Source organism: Microchirus variegatus (assembly GCF_963457635.1).
Source record: "Microchirus variegatus genome assembly, chromosome: 3".
NCBI lineage: Eukaryota > Metazoa > Chordata > Actinopteri > Pleuronectiformes > Soleidae > Microchirus > Microchirus variegatus.
This window is the reverse complement of record NC_139804.1, coordinates 23,441-46,665: the sequence shown is the minus strand read 5'-3', so window position 1 is coordinate 46,665 and position 23,225 is coordinate 23,441. Positions and strand designations below refer to the sequence as shown.

Sequence of the window (23,225 nt, the reverse complement as noted above, 5' to 3'; positions counted from 1 at the left end):
AAATAAATCAACATAATTAAAAGTGGTAGAGGCCCCTCATCTGCCTCATCTGTGCAGACAAACGGCCCTTTTATTTCTGCTCACCGCCCCTGTTCTCTTCACCCTCTCCTCTCTTTGTATCCAAAGCAGACTGGATCATTTCTCTACGTGTTTTATCCCCACATTAAAATAATGATCTTTATGACGAGGATGGAGTACAGTCACGATGAAGTGCAGGTGATCCGAGTAGATCTGAGTAAAACGTGGTGACAGACTCTGAAGAGCAGAGCGCACTTTTCAATAGTTGCTGTTCCACTGTGTTGTAGCTGTGTTTCGACCATCGAATTATCGCTGCATCCTTAAAGGTGCATTATGTAATAAATCATAAAATCCTCCTAATATGTCACAGAGACTCAGGAATAATGTTCATATAACAAACTGAACTCACCAACAACAACAGAACAGACAAAATATTTGCATTAAAAAAATATTTTGCAGACTTCAAATCATGTTTATGTTTTGAAATCATGCTTTGGCGTCATGTGGTGCCACCTACTGCCGTCTACCAATCATTGCAGTCAGTAGAGTCTCAGCTGCAGAGCAACCACGGGTTGAACCAGTTATGTCAGAAAACGAAACCTAAAAGACCTCAGTATTTTGAATTTTGAGTGTAGTAACTGTTTTTGGCCACATTCTTACATATGGCACCTTTAACAACTTAACAAGAACAATGTAACTGTAATAATGTGTCATTTCAATCAGCACCTGGACAAGTGTGTGCTGATTACATGGTGGAGCAGGAAAAATCTGTGGTGTATAAAAAAAATCTATTCAAAATAAATAAACAAGCAACGCTAAACTGAGCTGCTCCAAAAGTAAAAAAGGAAGACATGAGCTTAACAAGAGCCAGATTAAAGATTAACAGCCTGTGTTCATCGGAGAAATGATCACATGAATAAGAAAAACACTTTGAAGGACGTAAACACAGAGAACACACACACTGAGGATGTTCAGCTCTGCAACAAGCGGAGGGGGCGGAGTCACCTGTGTAACAAGCAGAGGGGCGGAGTCACCTGTGCAACAAGCAGAGGGGGCGGAGCCACACAGCGCGCGCACACACACAGTGTCACACAGCGACAATGTTTCAATGTGAGAGAATCAGAGAAAGTGCAGTAGGAAGATGTGACCAGCAGGTGGCAGACTTTGTTAAAACATCACTCAAACTCAATCTGAGTCAATGTTTCATTCATTCATTCATTTGTTTCAGGTTCTAACATTAGAAACATTCACTTTACTTTATGTGTGTGTGTGTGTGTGTGTGTGTGTGTGTGTGTGTGTGTGTGTGTGTGTGTGTGTGTGTGTGTGTGTGTGTGTGTGTGTGTGTGTGTGTGTGTGTGTGTGTGATCATTGTGTTACTGTTGTTTATAACGATGACGATGATGATGATGATAATTCAGCTACTTCCTGTTTGTGAAGATGTTACAGAAACATACGCTGAGCTGGAGGTGTGCGCGTCCGTGCGCGTGCGTGTGTGTGTGAGAGAGAGAGAGAGAGAGAGAGAGAGAGCGAGCGAGAGAGAGAGAGAGACGGGGGAGTTGCACTCCGAGAAGAGAGAGGCAAAAGAAGAAGAAGAAGATCAGCAGCAGGAGAAGAAGAAGAAGAAGGAGGAGGATGAGGATGATGATGATGAGGAGCAGATCGATCAGACTGAATCAGATCTATTGATCAGCAGCTCGCGCTCCTCCGGGGAGGAGTCAGGTCAGTGTCTCTCTCTCTCTCTCTATAGATTGCGTGTTTGTGTGCGTGCGTATTTTATTTTCGAGTGTGTGTCTCCCCCCCCCCCCCAACAGAAGATGAATGTTCTCACAATATTCATGTTCTCACATTATTCATGTTCTAAACATTATTCATGTTCTCACAATATTCATGTTCTCACATTATTCATGTTCTAAACATTATTCATGTTCTCACAATATTCATGTTCTAAACATTATTCATGTTCTAAACATTATTCATGTTCTCACATTATTCATGTTCTAAACATTATTCATGTTCTCACATTATTCATGTTCTAAACATTATTCATGTTCTAAACATTATTCATGTTCTAAACATTATTCATGTTCTCACATTATTCATGTTCTAAACATTATTCATGTTCTCACATTATTCATGTTCTCACATTATTCATGTTCTAAACATTATTCATGTTCTCACATTATTCATGTTCTAAACATTATTCATGTTCTCACAATATTCATGTTCTAAACATTATTCATGTTCTAAACAATATTCATGTTCTCACATTATTCATGTTCTCACAATATTCATGTTCTAAACATTATTCATGTTCTAAACATTATTCATGTTCTAAACATTATTCATGTTCTCACATTATTCATGTTCTAAACATTATTCATGTTCTCACATTATTCATGCTCTAAACATTATTCATGTTCTAAACATTATTCATGTTCTCACATTATTCATGTTCTAACATTATTCATGTTCTCACATTATTCATGTTCTCACATTATTCATGTTCTAACATTATTCATGTTCTAAACATTATTCATGTTCTTAACATTATTCATGTTCTCACATTATTCATGTGCTAAACATTATTCATGTTCTAAACAATATTCATGTTCTCACATTATTCATGTTCTCACAATATTCATGTTCTAAACATTATTCATGTTCTCACAATATTCATGTTCTCACATTATTCATGTTCTAAACATTATTCATGTTCTAAACATTATTCATGTTCTCACATTATTCATGCTCTAAACATTATTCATGTTCTAAACATTATTCATGTTCTCACATTATTCATGTTCTAACATTATTCATGTTCTCACATTATTCATGTTCTCACATTATTCATGTTCTAACATTATTCATGTTCTAACATTATTCATGTTCTAAACATTATTCATGTTCTCACATTATTCATGTTCTAAACATTATCCATAAAGAGCAGAATCACAGTTAAATGTTGGTAGAAACACAACGTTTTCATGTCTTTCTTTAGTCGATCACTCAAACTAACGTAAACCTTCATCTGTCTTCATGTCTTGTTTACTTTTGAATACGTTTGCCAGCAGTTTAACTCTTTGGAATGTACCATGTCAGGATTGAGAGGATGGATTTATGATGTGGTTTCTCCAACTGAGTTATGAGTTATGAGTTATGCACACATGGTTTTACTGTCGCAGTCAAGTGAAAAAATAGAAAACTTCATATTACATGTTTGTTTTGATATGAACTATTTTATGATGTCACTCATTTGTCTTTGTCACATTCATAACCCTGATCTGATTCTGATCTGATTCTGATCTGATTCTGATCTGGTTTTGATCTGGTTCTGATCTGGTTCTGATCCAACATGAAGTCATGTGTGTTTCAGTGATGTGATTATGATGAGTATGAACCTCTGAGTCCTGGAAACTGAGTTTACGTTTAAAGTCAGAGGGACTTTAAACTCTACTTGTCCCTGGGCTGCTGTACATGGGTGTAGTAATCTGTGAGGACGTGGACATTGTGTGTTTTGTCCTCACAGTCAAAGGGTTTTGTGGGTTCAGACTTGATTTGAGGGTTAGGTTAAAGTTAGGGTTAGATTAGGTTAATGTTTAGATTAGATTCATGTTAGGGTTAGATTAGATTAGATTAGGTTAGATTAGATTAGATTAGATTAGATTAGATTAGATTAGATTAGATTAGATTAGATTAGGGGCTCAAGAATGCATTATGTCTTCAACAAGTGTGTACAATAATGTGTGTGTTTTGGTTTAAAAGGTGAAGATACTTTGTACCTGGTTGTGCCTCATGAGACCCCCCCCCCCAACACCACCCCCACCCAACACACACACTCATGATCATACAAGTGTGTGTGTGTGTGAGTGTGTGTGTGTGTGTGTGTGTGTGTGTGCAGCGTCAGTGAGGGATTAGGGATTAATTGCCTTCAGAGATAGACTGAAGTGTTTGTAACATGAACTTTGTAAAGTTGTCACTTGATGTCGGAGGAGAAAGAAAACAAGAGTGAAGAGCAGAGACTCAGTTTGTTTTTGTCGTTCACTTCAGGGTAAGAAGCTCATTGTTTACTGAAAAACTGTTTTCTAAATAAGAAATTTGACATTGTGTTTGTTTATTACAAGTTTATCACACGACGTATTCAAATACCTTGTCACTGCACTAATGTAACCAGACTGTTCTTTTACATGGTTTCAGACCATCATGTATGGTCTGAAGTATGACGCTTTTATTGTGAAATCTGCTGCCAGCTAATATTGTGTTGGTTGTTGTGGTTGTTGTGGTTGTTGTGGTTCAGGTGAGTCGATCCTGACGACAGCTGAAGGAGGAAACCTGACCATGACTCAAACTAAAGAGAAGAAGCCTCGCTGGACATCGTTGGAGATCGGACTCATCACCGTCGTCTCTTTACTCTTCATCGTTATCGTTGCCCTCGTCGTTGTGTTCACACAGAAGACAAGTGAGTCATGACAAACGTGATTAATTATACGTTAATAAATGTGATTAATGTTAAGACTTAAAAACTCTGTCTAAAAATGAACTTCATGTTGATATTGAATGATACATTTACTCAATAAGACTGATTTAACCATAGACTGAGTTGATCGCCCCTGGTGGCTAACTGCTGCTTCCATCGTACTTGTTAGGCTTCATTTTTTAACTATAGTTATATATAGTTATTAGGGCTCCGTCCCAACACCTCCCCCCTTAATATTTCCCCTTGGTTTTCAGTGTCAGTAAATTCCCCTCATTGAGGGAAGTGTTATTGGGACATCACTACATGCAAATTAGCGTAGTGAACTTAACAAACGTGCTAACCTGAGTCACATGTTTACAATTCTACCGCTGGAGCGTGCTACTATTTTCATTTAGGAAAAATGGCGGCGGATCAGCTGTTTGTTTTTCTCCGTCCTCGTAAACGCTAAATCACGAATGTGATTGAAGTCCAGAGTATTCGTGTTAACATGAACGCCGCTACACACATCCACACCCTCACACAGGTCAATCAATCAATCAACTTTATTTGTATCGCCCACAGTTTACAAAACATAGTTTGTCTCACGGGACTTCACAGGGTTGGTAACATCCTCTGTCCTTAGACCTTCGACCAGGGTAAGGAAAAACTACCAGGGAAAAAACCCTTATAACAGGGAAAAGGGTAGAAACCTTAGGGAGAACCACAGGTGAGGGATCCACTCTCTGGACGGACAGAGGTGCAGTAGATGTTTCCCAAAACATACAATACACAATGACAAGAATAAAAAGTGAAAAGTCTTTAAATGCCAGGATCATCTGTCACAGCCTGTAGTGAAGACTGTTGTGGTCAGAGACTTGAAAATGACGGAATCCTCTTTCCTGTCCTGACCTCATGTCGTTCACTGGTGTCAACAGAACTGTAAGAGATTAAAATCAGTTAGAGATGTGCTACATGTGGATTTATGGTCTACATGTGGATTTATGTGCTACATGTGGATTTATGGTCTACATGTGGATTTATGGTCTACATGTGGATTTATGTGCTACATCTCATGGGGGGACATCGGGTAAGTGGTGAGGGATGAAAAATCAAGGAAGGGGTAGAGAAAGTGCGGCTCGTGCAAAGTCTGTGTGCTCATTCTAAGTGCATGATGGGAAATTCCCCCAGCAGTCTAAGCCTATGGCAGCATAAGATAGACTATTCTAATCAGGACATACCTGATCTAGCCTCGACTATAGTCTATGTTAAAAAGGTAGGTTTTCAGTCTCACCTTAAAGGCAGAGACCGAGTCAGACTGACTGACTGAAAGCGGAAGTTGGTTCTACAGGAAATGATCCTGGTAGATAAATGTTCTACCACCGATTCTACTTCTATTTATTTTCCTAGACCAGTTCAGGGTCTATTTGGTTGATATAAAGTGATTAAGTCACAAATATAAGAAGGTGTCTGATTATTCAGGGCCTTTTATGTAAGTAGAAGTATTTTAAAATCTATTCTACTTTTCACTGGGAGCCAGTGAAGAGAAGCCACTCACACAGGTACACACATCCACACACTGACAAAACTACACAGCTGAGCAGAGCTAGCTAGCTGCTGTTTGCTAACCCTAACCCTAACCCACCCTTCCAGAGTGTTTGCCCATCATGCAGCTCTGTGTGGCGGGCGTGCTCTCTCGGGGCGTTCGGCGGGTAGCCGCTCGCTAGCTAGTTAGCTAGCTGCTTTCATAAATGGTCACTTATTTTCTGACATTAGTGTTCAAAGCTCAACAGTCCTTTGGATGTATATCAAAGCAACATATTCCATTACATTTCGACATTGTAAAGTGCTTATTTGCGAAAATATATTACAACGAAAATGTTCCTCCGCAGATGTGGCCGCCATCTTTGTTGAAAAATATCAACCGGCTCACTGAATTCGTAAAGCATCATGGGTTATTTCATCTTCCACTTCTTTTTAAGCCCACATCAGAGCTCACTACATTTTGAGGGTTTATTATATGGAGGCGGGGCCTTAGTCTCAGTTTATACCAAGTGTTTATTGGTCATTCTCCTCTGACCTCTGACCTTTGACATTAATGTGTCTTTTTTTTCGACTGACTTCATTCATTTCATTCTGATGCTTCGTTTGAAATTCAGTGTCTTGTCTTCATTATGTCACAGGAAGTCATGTGACCATTCACTTTATTTGTGCACGAGGATGAACATAATGAAGAAAATGTTTTATTTTGTCTTTTCCTGCAGATCAAATCTGTACCACAGCTGACTGTACACAGTCAGGTCAGTTTGTTTGTTTCTTTCACTCTCGTCTCACTCTGGCCTCACTCTAGTCTCACTCTAGTCTCACTGTCGCCTCACTCTCGTCTCACTCTCGTCTCACTCTCGTCTCACTCTGGCCTCACTCTGGCCTCACTCTGGCCTCACTCTAGTCTCACTGTCGCCTCACTCTTGCCTCACTCTGGCCTCACTCTTGCCTCACTCTAGTGTCACTGTCGCCTCACTCTCGTCTCACTCTTGCCTCACTCTGGCCTCACTCTGGCCTCACTCTAGTCTCACTGTCGCCTCACTCTGGCCTCACTCTCGTCTCACTGTCGCCTCACTCTCACCTCACTCTGGCCTCACTCTCGTCTCACTGTCGCCTTACTCTCGTCTCACTCTTGCCTCACTCTGGCCTCACTCTAGTCTCACTCTGGCCTCACTCTCGTCTCACTCTGGCCTCACTCTCGTCTCACTGTCGCCTCACTCTCACCTCACTCTAGTCTCACTCTCGTCTCACCCTGGCCTCACTCTCGTCACACTGTCTCCTCAATCTAGTCTCACTCTCGTCTCACTCTCGCCTCACTCTCGTCTCACTCTTGCCTCACTGTCGTCTCACTCTCACCTCACTCTCGCCTCACCGTCGTCTCACTCTTGGCTCACTGTCGTCTCACTCTGGCCTCACTCTCGTCTCACTGTCGCCTCACTCTCGCCTCACTCTAGTCTCACTGTCGTCTCACTCTGGCCTCACTCTAGTCTCATTCTCGTCTCACTCTTGCCTCGTTCTCCTCTCACTGTCGTCTCACTGTCCTTCAGCCTCTGGTCTCATTGAGAAAATGGATGCGAGTGTGGATCCCTGTGATAACTTCTATCAGTTTGCCTGTGGAGGCTGGCTCAAAAAGAATATCATCCCAGAAACCAGCTCCAGACACGGTGTCTTCCACGTCCTACGAGACAACATGGAGGTCATCCTTAAAGGTCAGATGCCCACACACAAACACAAAAACACACTTGTGATTGTACAATTGTGTGTGTGTGTGTGTGTGTGTGTGTGTGTGTGTGTGTGTGTGTGTGTGTGTGTGTAAGAAGGTCTCTTTGTTAGTGCAAGTGTTGCAGCACAACCAGGAATAAAGGGTGAATTCCAATTCCTTGCTTAACCCTCAATCTCAAAAATGTTCTCCCTCTAGTCCAAGTTCTGTCCCGATTCTCAGAAAAATTAAGTTGAGGGGCAAGTTTAAGGGCTGTATCGCCCTCAATATTGAGATTTTCCAACACCACCCATGGGAGCAAGGGCTACCCAGAATGCATTGCGTGTTTTCACATAAGAAAGATGGCGTCGAAAGCAGCGAAGCGAGTGCGATACAAATTAAGTATTTTCTTTGTTAATAGAGATATAAAAATTATGAAAACCATTGTATTATCTTAGTTTAGGTCCATATTATGGATTACTGACTTCATTGTTGCGTAACATTTATTTTTATTTTACGATCGTTTGTCAACAGCCGGCCGGTGCGCACACGCGATCGTTCGCTATCGTTTACCCTTCAATAAGCCGTGGTGTGTGGTAACTGTCAGTGGTGTCCGTGGTGGTGGTATTTGTATGAGTATCATCTAATAACTAACTGACAACCTAATAACTTGACTGAAATAAAATAATAAATAAATAATCGTGACGTAAATGTGTCCTTCTTCTTCTTTTTTGGAGTTGACAGACTGGACGCAGCTTTCACGTTACTCTGCCCCCCACAGTCTGAAGACGTATCTGCATTTAAGGGGTGTCCCATTCCTAAGTGACAAAATTTCCCTCAACACTTGGTTTTGAGGCCAGTTAAGGTAAGGGTTGAGCTTGAGGGTTAAGATAGGAATTGGAATTGGCCCAAAGTCTCTGAGCTCTGTGTGTCGCATGTGGACACAAACACTGTAGTAAGAGGGTTGATGATTGTGCAGAGTTGATGATGATGATGATGATGATGATGATGATGGTGATGACGATGATGAAGATGGTGATGATGATGGTGATGGTGAAGATGATGACCTTGAGTGGTCATGCATAGAGTTTGAGTCTGGATTTGAAGAGAGTTCTGGTCTGGTGGGAGTCAATTCCAGACCAGGAAAGCCCCCTATGAGGTGGGCGGAGGATGGAGGATGAAGATCTGAGAGAGTGGGAGGAGGTGGAGATGTGGAGGAGGATCTGAGAGAGTGGGAGGGGCAAGGTTGTTGATGGCCTTGAAAGCCTGCAGGAGGATATTGGATTCTGGAATGAACTGGAAGTCAGTGGAGTTGTTGTCCAACTCTAACCCAGAAGCAGCTCGCGGCGCACAAGCGCTTTCGATAGGTAGCAGTTCTATTTTTGCCAGACAGACAGGAAGTCCGACACAGACTCAAAGTAAAAACACTTCCACCCCCCTTTCAAAATAAGACACAATACTCAGGTCATATAGCCTATCACAACTTCACATGAACATTACGTTGTGACCAGTGCTGCCAGGTCAACAGTCAGAGCATCTCAGAGTCATAACGTACGACGAGAGACTGTTGTTGAAGTGGAGAAACATCATTTATGACAGCAGATCAACAGAATGAAAGAAGCTGTGTTGTTGTTTTCTTTATACACTCAGTCTATCTCAGGATCTTCTGTGAATACACTGGCTCCCCAGGCGCCGCTGCTGTAACGCGTCCAGTGGAAATCCAACTTCACACCAGAACATATAGTAACCTAATCCTCATATTGCATGTTTTGGGACTGTGGGAGGGTTAGGGTTAGTAGTTTGTCTGTAGTAGTAGTTGTAGTAGTAGTCGTAGTAGTAGTAGTTGTATTAGTCGTCACGCAAACAAATCTTCACATGATCAAATATCTGACTGACAACATGAGACTGAACACACAACTCAACTACTTTAGGTTGGCAGGTTTTTATATTGATGGTTGGTAGTATATATGTACATAGTATGTATATATTATATTTGTATTTAGGGCCAATTCCAATTCCTATCTTAACCACTTCTTCCCTGGCCCTCTTTTTGGAGTCCCTGAGTCAAAATGAAGATAACACTTGTGAGATTCCACCAGAGGTGTAAGTTTCACTGTAGATGCCACTGTGTCAGAGTATGGAAAAATAGCATAACTGAAGGATTTTTTTCTCTCGCCTAAAAAAATATTGAATTTTAAAGCAAATATAAAAACCTTTAAAATATGCAGTAGGAGCTTAAAACATGGCGGTCATGTAACAACATGTGGACATGAGATGTGCAAAGTTTGATGCTGCTGAAGTGAAGCAGAGTGAAATTACAGAGGTTTTATTAAAGATATGTCTAGGCGTTCTCTCTCACAGTTTGGCACCATCTGTGCCAACTGAGATTTCTTAGGTACCAAATTATTTAAAACCCATTCAATTTTATTTATATGTCACTACCGATCTAAAAAGAACTTGTTTTGAAAAATAGAAAATAAAGTATGATAACTCGCTGTAAATCGATGCTTCCTGTGCGGTGCGTAATAACAACTCTGTGACTCTGTATCGTCTTCAGTTACGCAGCGCCATAGCTCTGGCTAACCTTGGTCAATTAGGGTGATTGACAGTTGCCTTTTACATCAGAGCTACAATGGCGGAGGCAACAAAACCGAATAGATTTCGGTATGAATCGCAGAAATCTCAATATAAAGTTCGAGGCAAAGCGAGGGTTTGTATAGGAGCTGCATTTGAATGGTGGAGAGTGTTGAAAGAGAGGAGAGGAATTTGAAAACGGATGCTGGGACTGTTTGTCTGGCACTTGCACCATTAGTTTATAGTTTATATGTTTCTGAGTCAAAGCTGTGAAGTGAAAAATAATGAGAAAATGTTAGCGAAGACAATTTGTGTGTGAAGGTCAGAGGTCAGTGACTCTCTCTCTCTCACACACACACACACACACACACACACACTCTCTCTCCCTGTTTCATTTCCCATGCACTTGTGTGTGTGTGTGTGTGTGTGAGGGGTTAAACATTAGCAGCAGGCGGTCTGTAATCCGATCACACACACAGATCTGTGGCCTTTAGCAGGCAACACAGATCTGTGTGTGTGTGTGTGTGTGTGTGTGTGTGTGTGTCTTCATTAAGATTAAATGAACACATAAATAGTTCTCACATGTAATGAGAGAATGAAAGGATTAGAAAATGAACGAGGAAAAGATTGAACTGAAAAACAAAGAATGAAATGAACATGATCAAAAAAACACGTTGATGTTTGAGAGATTGAGATTAAATGAAATATTTAAAATAATAATCCCATTATATTTAGGGCTGTCAAAAGATTAACATTTAATCTGATTAATCCACAGCTACTCTGTGGATTAATCAGATTATTTACCATTTCTAAGTGTGCCAGAAAATTATAATTTTCTCTTCATATTGTTGTAGGAACGGAAAGATAAATAAACACAAACAACAAGAACAAAAACCAACACACACATTATATCACAGGCACACACACATACGATATAAACAGGACCGACCTTCACACACCTTTTGTATAAAGTTTAAGTTTGTCCACCCTCTCACGTCCACCCTCACACGTCCACCCTCTCACGTCCACCCTCTCACGTCCACCCTCTCACGTCCACCCTCTCACGTCCACCCTCACACGTCCACCCTCTCACGTCCACCCTCACACGTCCACCCTCTCACGTCCACCCTCTCACGTCCACCCTCACACGTCCACCCTCTCACGTCCACCCTCTCACGTCCACCCTCACACGTTCACCCTCACACTTCTACCCTCTCACGTCCACCCTCACACGTCCACCTTCACACGTCCACCCTCACACGTCCACCCTCACACGTCCACCCTCACACGTCCACCCTCACACGTCCACCTTCACACGTCCACCCTCTCACGTCCACCCTCTCACGTCCACCCTCACACGTCCACCTTCACACGTCCACCCTCACACGTCCACCCTCACACGTCCACCCTCACACGTCCACCCTCACACGTCCACCCTCACACGTCCACCCTCACACGTCCACCTTCACAAGTCCACCTTCACACGTCCACCCTCACACGTCCACCCTCACACGTCCACCTTCACATGTCCACCCTCACACGTCCACCCTCACACGTCCACCCTCTCACGTCCACCCTCTCACGTCCACCCTCTCACGTCCACCTTCACACGTCCACCCTCACACGTCCACCTTCACACGTCCACCCTCACACGTCCACCCTCACACGTCCACCCTCACACGTCCACCCTCACACGTCCACCTTCACATGTCCACCCTCTCACGTCCACCTTCACACGTCCACCCTCACACGTCCACCCTCACACGTCCACCTTCACACGTCCACCCTCACACGTCCACCCTCACACGTCCACCTTCACACGTCCACCCTCACACGTCCACCCTCACACGTCCACCCTCACACGTCCACCCTCTCACATCCACCCTCTCACGTCCACCCTCACACGTCCACCCTCACACGTCCACCCTCACACGTCCACCTTCACATGTCCACCCTCACACGTCCACCCTCACACGTCCACCCTCTCACGTCCACCCTCACACGTCCACCCTCTCACGTCCACCCTCACACGTCCACCTTCACACGTCCACCCTCACACGTCCACCTTCACACGTCCACCCTCACATGTCCACTGAAACTGTTGATGTTTCCTCAGGAGTCCTTGAAAAGACAGTGGAGGGAGAAGCTGCTGCTCTCATCAACGCAAAGACTCTTTACAGATCGTGCACCAATGAGAGTGAGTCAACTGTCCGTCAACTGTCCGTCAAATGTCCGTCAACTGTCCGTCCACCTCATCTCACACAGTTTAGTCTCAAAAGGTCATTTTTACAATGGTTGCAGAATTTTCTTTAAATCCAAATCTGTGAACATTCAAGTTCGAATTCAAGTTCAACGACTAAGATTTTTTTTTTAAGGGTTAGGGTTTTCAATGATTCAGCAGTATCAGTATTCATCAGTATTATAATAACTCCCTGAATCCTGACAGGTTTAATTGAGCTCAGAGGAGGAAAACCACTGCTGGAAACGCTGCCTGACATATTTGAGTGGCCTATAGCTGTGGACGACTGGGAAAACAAATATGGTGGAGTATCATTTCCCACTGACTGACTTCCACAGGCTTCTGTCGCCTTCTTACTTTTCCTGCTGAACTCTGTAGGTGAAACCTGGAGGTTAGAAGACGTCATCGCCAAGCTGAACGAGAAATATAGAACTCCACTTTTAGTCAACCTTTTTGTGGGCACAGATGACAGAGAATCCAATTCACACATCATTCATGTAGGTGTGAAAATGTAAAGAATCCTTCTCTCAGTCAACGTCATCATACTCCATAATCCACCAAGCTTCAAAACTAAATGTGTGTTGTCTTTGGATTTTCCAGTTTGACCAACAGACAGACCTCGGCCTCTTGTCCAGAGATTATTACTCCTGTGTCGGACCCTTTGCAGAGGTAATCTTCATGTGTTCATCTGGATTGCATGTCCTCTAGCTTTTATTTGTGGTAAATCAGACATGATGTGAGGTCATCTTTACTGTGTTTAGCTGAATGAAAACATGAAAGTGATGAAGCAAAACAAAGACATGTTTGGGTTTTCTGTCATAAACACTGACCTTATCAGGACCAGTAGTCTTCACCGAGACAAAAACCTGGTCCTAATGAGACCTCATTTCTGATGAACTGGTTAAGTTTAGGATTTGGATTGTGGTTATGTCAGTGTTATTCATGAACTGGTTATTGTTAAGGTGAGGGATAAGGTTTTGTTTTTAGAAGTCAATGCAGTTTGTGTGTGTGTGTGTGTGTGTGTGTGTGTGTGTGTGTGTGTGTGTGTGTGTGTAAAGTTTATAACAGTTCACTCCTGTTCTTACTGTTACATTTGAGTTTTCATTATTTATCTAAAACACATCACACTTTTACCAGAAACTGTTGCAGTTCCTCAGGTTGATGAGCAGGGGGCGCTCCATTCATTCACAGCACCCACAGAAAAAAACAGACTTAGACATGAGATATTTTGAATGTGTGAATTTTTCAGTAAAAGCCTGTATTCTGTAAAAAACGAAGGAATGAGTGAGTGCTGTGTTGACAGGCGTGTCAGGCCTACGAACAGTTCATGATGGATCTGGTGAAGCTGATCCGCAGCGACCGAGGACTGACGACCAACGAAAGCCTCATCAGAGAAGAGGTGATGAGAGTTATTGACCTGGAGAAGGACATCGCCAACGTAAGTCTGCTTTATTAATAATAATAATAATAATAATAATAATAACTTTATTTATGACTGTGTCGCCCAATCGTCTTCCCTCTCTCCACTGATCCGTACTCTCCTTCACTTCCTGTGGTCCAGGAAACAGGAGTGAGGTGTTGAACTTGACTTTTCTTCTTTCAGTCCACTGACACTCCTGAGGACCGGAACAACCCAGTTCTGCTTTATAACAAGATGAAACTGAGCGATCTGAGCGACAACTTCACACTGGAGGTCGACTCACAGGTGAAGAATCGTCTTTGTCCGTCACAATGTACCTGTTTTCTCTTTATGACCTTCATTATATTCCTTGTTGTGCTTTTTGCCCTGAAGGTTTTTAACTGGAGTTACTTTACAGCTAAGATCATGGCTACGGTCAACATCACTGTTCCTTACACAGAGAAAGTTTTAAACTACTCCCCAAATTATTACAAGAGACTCAACCTAGTTTTGACCAGATACACCAAGAGGTGAGTGAGTGAGTGAATGTGTGAGTAGGTATGATGTAACAGCAGTGTCACTCATATCTCTGTTTCCTCCTCCTCCTCTACAGAGATCTTCAGAACTACATGGCCTGGCGTTTTGCTATGAACATGGTGGTGGGTCTGAGCAGAGCTTACAGAGACACCAGGAAACCCTTCCGCAAGGTAAACCAGTGTGATCAGGACTCCAGATAAACACATTTATCATGTTTAACATTTATCATGAATAACATTTATCATGAATAACTTGTACTTCAGATTTGACTTTAGTGTAGTGTATATGACAGTATATGTCCGTTTAGATTGAGAGGAATAAAGGATAATAATGGAAGTTGACATTCTTATGGCTGATATCATCACCACACCAGGTTTTGGTTGACTTTTGTAAGTGGACCAAACTTCCAGGATAGTCCTGGTTGACTTTTGTAAGTGGACCACACTTCCAGGATAGTCCTGGTTGACTTTTGTAAGTGGACCACACTTCTAGGATAGTCCTGGTTGACTTTTGTAAGTGGACTACACTTCTAGGATAGTCCTGGTTGACTTTTGTAAGTGGACCACACTTCTAGGATAGTCCTGGTTGACTTTTGTAAGTGGACCACACTTCTAGGATAGTCCTGGTTGACTTTTGTAAGTGGACCACACTTCTAGGATAGTCCTGGTTGACTTTTGTAAGTGGACCACACTTCTAGGATAGTCCTGGTTGACTTTTGTAAGTGGACCACACTTCTAGGATAGTCCTGGTTGACTTTTGTAAGTGGACCACACTTCTAGGATAGTCCTGGTTGACTTTTGTAAGTGGACTACACTTCTAGGATAGTCCTGGTTGACTTTTGTAAGTGGACCACACTTCTAGGATAGTCCTGGTTGACTTTTGTAAGTGGACCACACTTCTAGGATAGTCCTGGTTGACTTTTGTAAGTGGACCACACTTCTAGGATAGTCCTGGTTGACTTTTGTAAGTGGACCACACTTCTTCGATAGTCCTGGTTGACTTTTGTAAGTGGACCACACTTCTTCGATAGTCCTGGTTGACTAGTCACTGTGTGATAAAGTCACTCAGTTAAAACAGCTGCTTGTTTGCGGTCGTGAGGCCAGCATGAGGACATTACGTGTTACATAGTTACATGTTTACAGTGTTAGACACAACTCTTTCTAATCTTAGTCTTAATTCAAATCTCCCCTTGTCCTTGTTACTTCTATTCCTAAGTGAATTGGTAATCATTAAGGTATAAATGAAGAAATTCCACTGTAAAGGATGTTCTCTGTGTTTTCTGTCCCTGCAGGCTCTGTCTGGTACTGCAGTAGAAGCACCAGTGTGGAGGCGATGTGCTCTTTACGTCAACGCCAACATGGAAAATGCTGTTGGTCGTCTTTATGTGCAGGAGGCGTTCTCTGAAAAGGGCAAAGAACTGGTCAGTGAAGTCCAATGTTATTTCATTACTATTATTATTACTATTATTATTATTATTATTATTATAACTTCTTCTATTATAATTATTATTATTGTTATAATTACTATTATTAAGAAACTCAATGTTGGACAAGAAGCATCATCAGTTCTTTGATTAGACAGAAAATACAAATGAAGGTGTAATTATTGATGTTGAGGTTTTTATGTAATGTGTTTATTTTTGAACATGGTCTGGTTGTTGTCCTGCCCTCACCGCCCACACTGCACATTCATCTCTGAGTGTGTGCGTGTGTGTGTGTGTGTGTGTGTGTGTGTGTGTGTGTGTGTGTGTGTGTGTGTGTGTGTGTGTGTTAGAATACATCCCTCTATCATCATGGTTCATATTTCCCTCGCTGTAAATCTCGCTCATGTGCTGTGACAGCAGTGTGTGTGTGTGTGTGTGTGTGTGTGTGTGTGTGTGTGTGTGTGTGTGTGTGTGTCTCATGCGACACCTGCTGTAAATGTATCTGTGTGTGAACTTATGTGTATCAAAGTAACACACAACTCCTTTGAACTTGGACCATATATCAAATACACAGCCATGTTATGTGTAGTTGTGTGAGTGTGCAGCTGACACCTACGCTGCAGCCTCCACATACTAACACTACTGAGGCAATGAAATACACTGTTGGACCATCAACCTCCCCACACTCACTCTGACTCTACTCATTCGTCTAAAATCTGATCAGAGGAAATAAATGTAACCATAATGTCATCATGAGACCTGACTGAGAGACTGGGGACACTTTATAGAGGAAGAGGGAATCAAGGGCAGCTGTGAGTGATGGATCACCAGGTGAAGAGCATGAGGGAATTAGAGGAGGTGTGTCATGGATGAAGTGCCAGCGCGACAGGAAGATATGAACGTTACCAAAATAAAAGGGGAAGTGAAAATCAAAACCAAAACCAAAAAGTGACGCGAATTTAACGTGAGTTTAAACACAAACTAACGAGACTGGCATCTCGTGACAATCAGACAAACAGTCTGACAATTTTACAATCTGATAATCTGAAGCTTTCATTTGCTATCATTTTGCATCAGTGACAAATTTGTGATTTGTATTTATGTATATATTTTCTGTATTTTGAAACTGTGTGTGTGTGTGTCAGATGGAGGAGATGATCAAAAATATTCGGGAAGTGTTCATTAATAATCTGGAGGACTTGACCTGGATGGATGCTGAAACCAGGAAATCAGCAGAGGAGAAGGTCCTGCTTCAGATGAACAGTTATGTTGTCATGTTCACGTTGTCGTGTTTTGTTATTTTGTGACTCGTGTGTGTGTGACTGAGGCATTTCTTTCTTTTCTTTTAGGCCCGAGCGATTCAGGAACGGATCGGCTATTCTGAAAACATCATGGACGACACACACCTTAACAATGAGTACAAAGATGTGTGTGATCAGGATTTTACTTTATCATCATCCACTCAGTGAATGTAGCAGAGCCAAATGTAGCTTCACCCTAGCTACACTGTGGCTTCGCTGTTACGGTGAATCCACAGTGACGTTACAGTGAAGCTGTAAACTTTCTGTATCTTCACTGTACAACTTCATTGTAACGTCACTGTAGCGTCAGTGAAACATCACTAAAACAACGTCATTGTAACTTCATTGTAACATCACTGTAGCGTCAGTGTCGCGTCAGTGTAGCTTCAGTGAAACCACGTCAGTCAGATGAAACGACCTCAGTGAATACTTGGCTGTTGAGAGTTTTCATGTCTTGTTTTCAGCTGAACTACAGACCACACGAGTACTTTGAAAACATCCTACAAAACCTGGAGTATGTGCAAAAGAGACGACTGCGGAAACTCCGAGTCAAAGTCAACAAAGAGGAGTAAGATTTGTACTCTTTCATTTTATTCTCTTACACAAGCTGTTTTGACTTTGTCCCCCCCCCCCCACACACACACAGTTAATAATAGCTTGGTTATTACTTAGAACAGGTTAATATTATTATCTTTGTTGAATTTAAATTGTGCTGCACTACACAGGTGGATCTCTGCAGCTGCTGTTATCAATGCTTTCTACTCACCCACCCATAACCAAATAGGTATTTTCACATCTACGCATTTCTTCATTGAAGTTGTCGAACATTGTTGTGTCAGGTTTTGTAAAGACGATGTTTCCTCTGTTGTCAGTGTTTCCTGCTGGAATCCTTCAACCACCTTTCTTCAGCAAAGGCCAGGCCAACTCCCTCAACTATGGAGGCGTTGGAATGGTTATCGGTCATGAGCTCACACATGGCTTTGATACCTATGGTATGACTTCAATCTACAAACAAGTCAGAGACATTTCATCATACACAACCCAACACAACACAACACATGATTGTGTGTCAATAAGGAGAAATTCAAATCCACAGTAAGTGTCAGCGATTACATGCCACAGCAGGGAAAGGAGGAGACGCAGGAGGAGACCAGGCAGATCATGATGAAGTGAAATCACACCAGGGAATGAAAACATGAATGAACGGTGTAATACAGATCGCAAATACTGGTTCCAGAAAGGCGATCAGGACACACAGACTGGCTAAATACTTGAGCGTGGTCGTCATACTTGCTGTTGTAAATACCGCGAACATGAGTAACAGTTTAACTATGGATTTATTATTATTATTATTATTATGTGATCATTTCTATAGATTTCATTCAGTCACGAAATGACATTCTAACATTTTGTTTTGCCTGTTTCTGTTTTCATATCAAGATGCAGTCACATGATTTTTCTTTTTGAAGTGGACTGAAGCACATTCATGTGAATTCTTTAGGCCGTAATTATGACAAGAATGGTGACATGAAGGACTGGTGGACACCAGCGTCCACTCAGAGGTTCCTCAACCTGTCAAAGTGTATGGTTCATCAGTACAGTAACTTCACCTGGGACCTGGCCAACGGACTTAATGTACGTCACATTACTCCAGTTTGTATAGAATTTTTATATATATATGATAATGGTGATAACAATAATAACATATGTGATTTACACTTAAATGCTAATAATAACAATAACGTATGTGATTTACAGTTAAATGGTAATAACACACTTGGTGAGAATATTGCTGACAATGGAGGAATTCAACAAGCGTTTCAGGTAACAATTTTATTTGTCTAATGTGATCAAACAAAAGTAGAATCATATATTGATTGACAGATTATTTTAGATGATATGCTGTTTGTTATTACTGATCATTCATAATTTTTCCACTTTATGATTGAATATAGTTTTTTATTGTATATTTTTCTGTGTTGTTTATTTAAAGGCATATAAGATGCATGTGAAGAAGCACGGAGAGGATTTACCACTCCCTGGAATCAACATGTCACATGATCAACTCTTCTTCCTTAACTTTGCTCAGGTAACGGTTGAGTGAGCAGATGAATGAATGATGGACTGTTGAATGGATGAATGAATAGATGAATTAATGGAACAACCTCAGCTGTTTCTTATCATCTCAACATCTGCACAAATCTATCACCATAAAAACATTTAATCAAATACGAACATCAGTCTTCATGCGATCATTCAAGAAATCAGAATTAAAATGATATTGAACCTAATGAAATCACTGTAATCTGTGAATACAGGTTATTGAAAGCAAAAAGATCATGAATATTGTGCAAAGCACCTTTATTTCTGATCAGATTAACAGCTGACTGGACAGATTGAGCAGCAGGATTAACATATCCTGTTGTTTGGTTGTTGTTAAGGATAAATATAACAGGATAAGTAACATAGCCCGGCTTGATCCCTTATCCTAGTTTGGTGCAACATGCCTCAGAGCAGGCAGTGTTGTGTTGTTATGTTGTTGTTGTGTTACTGTGTATGTTCAGGTGTGGTGTGGAGCGTACAGACCAGAGGACGCAGTTAGATCTGTTAAAACTGAACATCACAGTCCAGGAAAATTCAGGTAAATTCACCACTCATTATTTTCCATCAGTCAGACACGAACAAAAGGCTAACATGTAACACTGGACGCTAACATTTTAAAATGTGTGTGTGTGTGTCAGAGTTCTAGGTTCCCTTCAGAATTTCCCAGAATTTGCCAAAGCTTTCAACTGCAATAAGAGCAACTCCATGGTTCCAAAGAAGGTGTGCCGTGTGTGGTGATCACAGGCCTTAACCACGGATAACGGATGATGTTCCGACAGAACATCATCCCTGTACACCCCCCCCCCCACACACACACACACACACAAACACACTGGAGGACTGTGTGTGTGTCTACAGGAAGTGCACTCCCTCCTGGACAATCCATGGCAGTTGGACTGTTGATAATGCAGTTTGCATTTCCAGAGAGTAAAGACTGTCCTCTAACCAAACGCAACTATGGGTTGTTTTTAAAATAGGTGCCCCTAGTGGTAATATAAATAACAGCAATCTGGTACCTTGTGTGTGTCTTCATCAAGTAGCTTCAATGAAGTTTCCACCTGCAGTTGTCTTCGTGGTGACTTGGTCACTAATTATTACTGTCTGTAACATAGTGCCTGTCTTATTCTAGCCTAACCCTAACCTCACGAACACTTGTGCCTAACCCTAACCCTGCAAACCTAACTGTGGGTCATCTTCTAAAGGGTGGGGCGACAGTAGCTCAGTGGTAGAGCGAGTCGTCTTTCAACTTGAAGGTTGTGGCTTTGATTCCTGGCTTCGCTAGTCTACATGCCGATGTGTCCTTGGGCAAGACACTTAACCCCACGTGGCTCCTGACGGCTGAGCAGGCAGCGTGTGAATGGGTATGAAAGATGAGTGAATGTGATAGAAAATGTGCTGCACTTAGATGTGAGTGAATGGGTGAATGGCAAAACTGTAGAGTAAAGCAGCTTTGAGTGGTCATCGAGAAAAGTGCTGTATAAATACAAACCGTTTACCATTTCAAAACCTACCTGTGGTCGTCTTCAGGAGTCGACAAAAACAACCCATAGTTACGTTTCAGTCTAAGGACAGTTGAAGGACAGTTGACAGTTGGAGGACAGTTGGAGGACAGTTGAAGGACAGTTGGAGGACAGTTGAAGGATAGTTCAGCAGTGGACGGTTGCCACATGGAGAACTGTTGTCCATTCAATCTCAATCTTCTCACTGGATTTTCCAAAACACTTTGAATCAGTAGCAGCTTGAAGTCAAACTTGAGTCCAGTTGGTTGTGACTCCGTGTGCTTTAGATAAATATGTGTTTTAGTCACACACACACACACACACACACACACACACACACACACACACACACACACACACACTCACTGTGATACACCATACAAACTACTTGTGTTCTGAATCTGAATGTATTTTGTTGAAAGATAATCAAACACCACTCGTTTATATATTGAATGATACTTGCTGCTGTTTTTGCCTTTAAGATTCAAACAGATCATGAATCACAGACATGTTGTTATGTTAATATGTGTTTACAGCTTTTATCATTGATGCTCAATGATTTTGCTTTAAATGATTATAAGTGTGAATATCCACAGGAAAACGAATGCATTATTAAAGAACCAGAAGTGTTGGTGTGCTACAGCTAGCACCGGCTAACTTAGCTTAGCATAAAGCCATAAAACCTTAACTTTGTTTATATAATGAGTGGGGGAGAAAAAGGTCTAAAAACAAACTGAAACTCTTTGCCAAAACTTCAAACTCTCAGATTGATTCAAACAGCATTTGTTACTTTGAGATTATGAGCTCTGCTAGTGAGTAGATTATAATCTTTCTTTCTTTTTTCCTGTATGCTAATCTACCATGAATCATCTCCAAACTGAACAACTGTAGTTATTCTTTTAAAAAGACTGTTTTTATATGTTTGTTTGTTTAAGGTCAAACGTTCAGTCTTTAAACTTCTGTACACCAACAATTACACTCCAACTGTAGAAAGACAGATAAACCTCAGTTACCTCCACTTACACTATATATATATATATATATATATTTATATATATACATACTTATGATATAAGGATTATAATATGATGTTTGATAAGATGATGACTGATTCTGGTCTTGAGGAGCTTTTTTTTTTCTCTCAGAATAAATCTTTCCACAACACAAGTGTCTCATCAGGTTTGTCAGGTTTTGATGATCAGTTCAGAACATTGAAGTCTTTACAAATAACAACAACATATTAATACAATTCCTCACTCACACACACACATGAAGGAGAGTGAAACATGGTGGTGACTGTATTTACACATTCCTGTACTTGCTGCATACTGAGGCCCGGGTTGTTGATAAAGTGAGAACCAGCATTTCCACTTTTTAAATCAACACAATTACAGATATCTACTTCATGAATGACATCTATAAAGAACTACTGGGTGCAGTACCATAAAATGTCTGCAGGTGGAGCCCCAGAGCAAAAAGTGTGTGAAACTGGAAAACGGGTTTTTGTACTAAATTGAGGACCACAGTAGTATAGCATGTTTGAACCCTAAAAAGTGATTTAAATGAAAACAAAGTGAGGACCTGCTGAAATGTCCTCACTTCATAAAAATGACCTCACTTAGTTGGTTAAAAACCCTCACTGGTCCTCAGTATGCCGCAAGTACAAGAACACACACACACACACTACAATGCCACATTGTTTCAATGAAGAATCCTCATGTGAAAACTCAGTGCACTTTTTGTGGGTCAGTTACACAAGAATGAAAATGTGAGTGAAGTGAGTTTGTTCCTTGTGTTTGTGAAAGTCTACAAACATTTTCCACCTCAGATTCTCTAAAGAATCGTCCTCAGAGCCTTTTTGCTCAGGAGCACTTTGGTGGAAGTGAAGGTTCACACCACCCACATTCCTCATGCTCTCATGTTCTCACCCTGCCCGTCATTAGCACTGAGGCTAGTTATCATCACAGCTAACATTACAACACGTCAGCATGTTCCTGAGAGCGAGTCAACACTGTAACCTGCTGATGTTTCTGCTCTGAAGTCACATGGAGCACATGGAGCATCAGAAACCTCACAAATGCTCACCTCTGTTGACCTTTGTAAAATGCTGTACAGAAGCTACATGAGCTACAGAAGCTACATGAGCTACAGAAGCTACATGAGCTACAGAAGCTACATGAGCTACAGAAACTACATGAACTACATGAATCATATGATGTGTGTTTATGTCAGTCACATGACGTCCTCTTTAGTCTTTGTTGCTGTTTCCTTGACGATGATTTGTGACAGAACTCTTTAAAGTGACAGCACAGAACAGAACAGAACAGAACAGAACAGAACAGAACAGAATAGAACATGTGTTTATTTGTCATAGTCACATGTATGAACTCAAAGCTAAAGTCTTCGTTCTCCTGTGGTTTGTCCTATGTTCTTTATCC

At 41.5% G+C, this 23,225-nt stretch overlaps 1 protein-coding gene across 2 annotated transcripts; it reads left to right on the top strand.

The window, feature by feature from the left end:
- The first annotated feature begins 1,613 nt into the window (after positions 1-1,613).
- LOC310924903 (neprilysin-like) lies at positions 1,614-21,943 on the top strand. Of its 2 annotated transcripts, none has more exons than XM_083886758.1 (23): positions 1,614-1,737; positions 4,313-4,474; positions 6,733-6,768; positions 7,561-7,722; positions 12,403-12,483; positions 12,733-12,828; positions 12,904-13,022; positions 13,126-13,194; positions 13,829-13,963; positions 14,129-14,230; positions 14,318-14,454; positions 14,538-14,631; positions 15,753-15,881; positions 17,030-17,128; positions 17,234-17,311; positions 17,650-17,753; positions 17,911-17,969; positions 18,058-18,177; positions 18,687-18,820; positions 18,944-19,009; positions 19,179-19,274; positions 19,750-19,826; positions 19,927-21,943. In XM_083886758.1, exons 2-23 carry the CDS (start codon positions 4,354-4,356, stop codon positions 20,024-20,026), a joined length of 2,214 nt encoding a protein of 737 aa, XP_083742884.1. In that variant the 5' UTR covers positions 1,614-1,737; positions 4,313-4,353; the 3' UTR covers positions 20,027-21,943. The 2 variants fall into 2 exon arrangements, with proteins under 2 accessions (XP_083742884.1, XP_083742883.1); XM_083886757.1 differs by lacking the exon at positions 1,614-1,737 and adding an exon at positions 3,931-4,066.
- Positions 21,944-23,225: the final 1,282 nt, after the last annotated feature.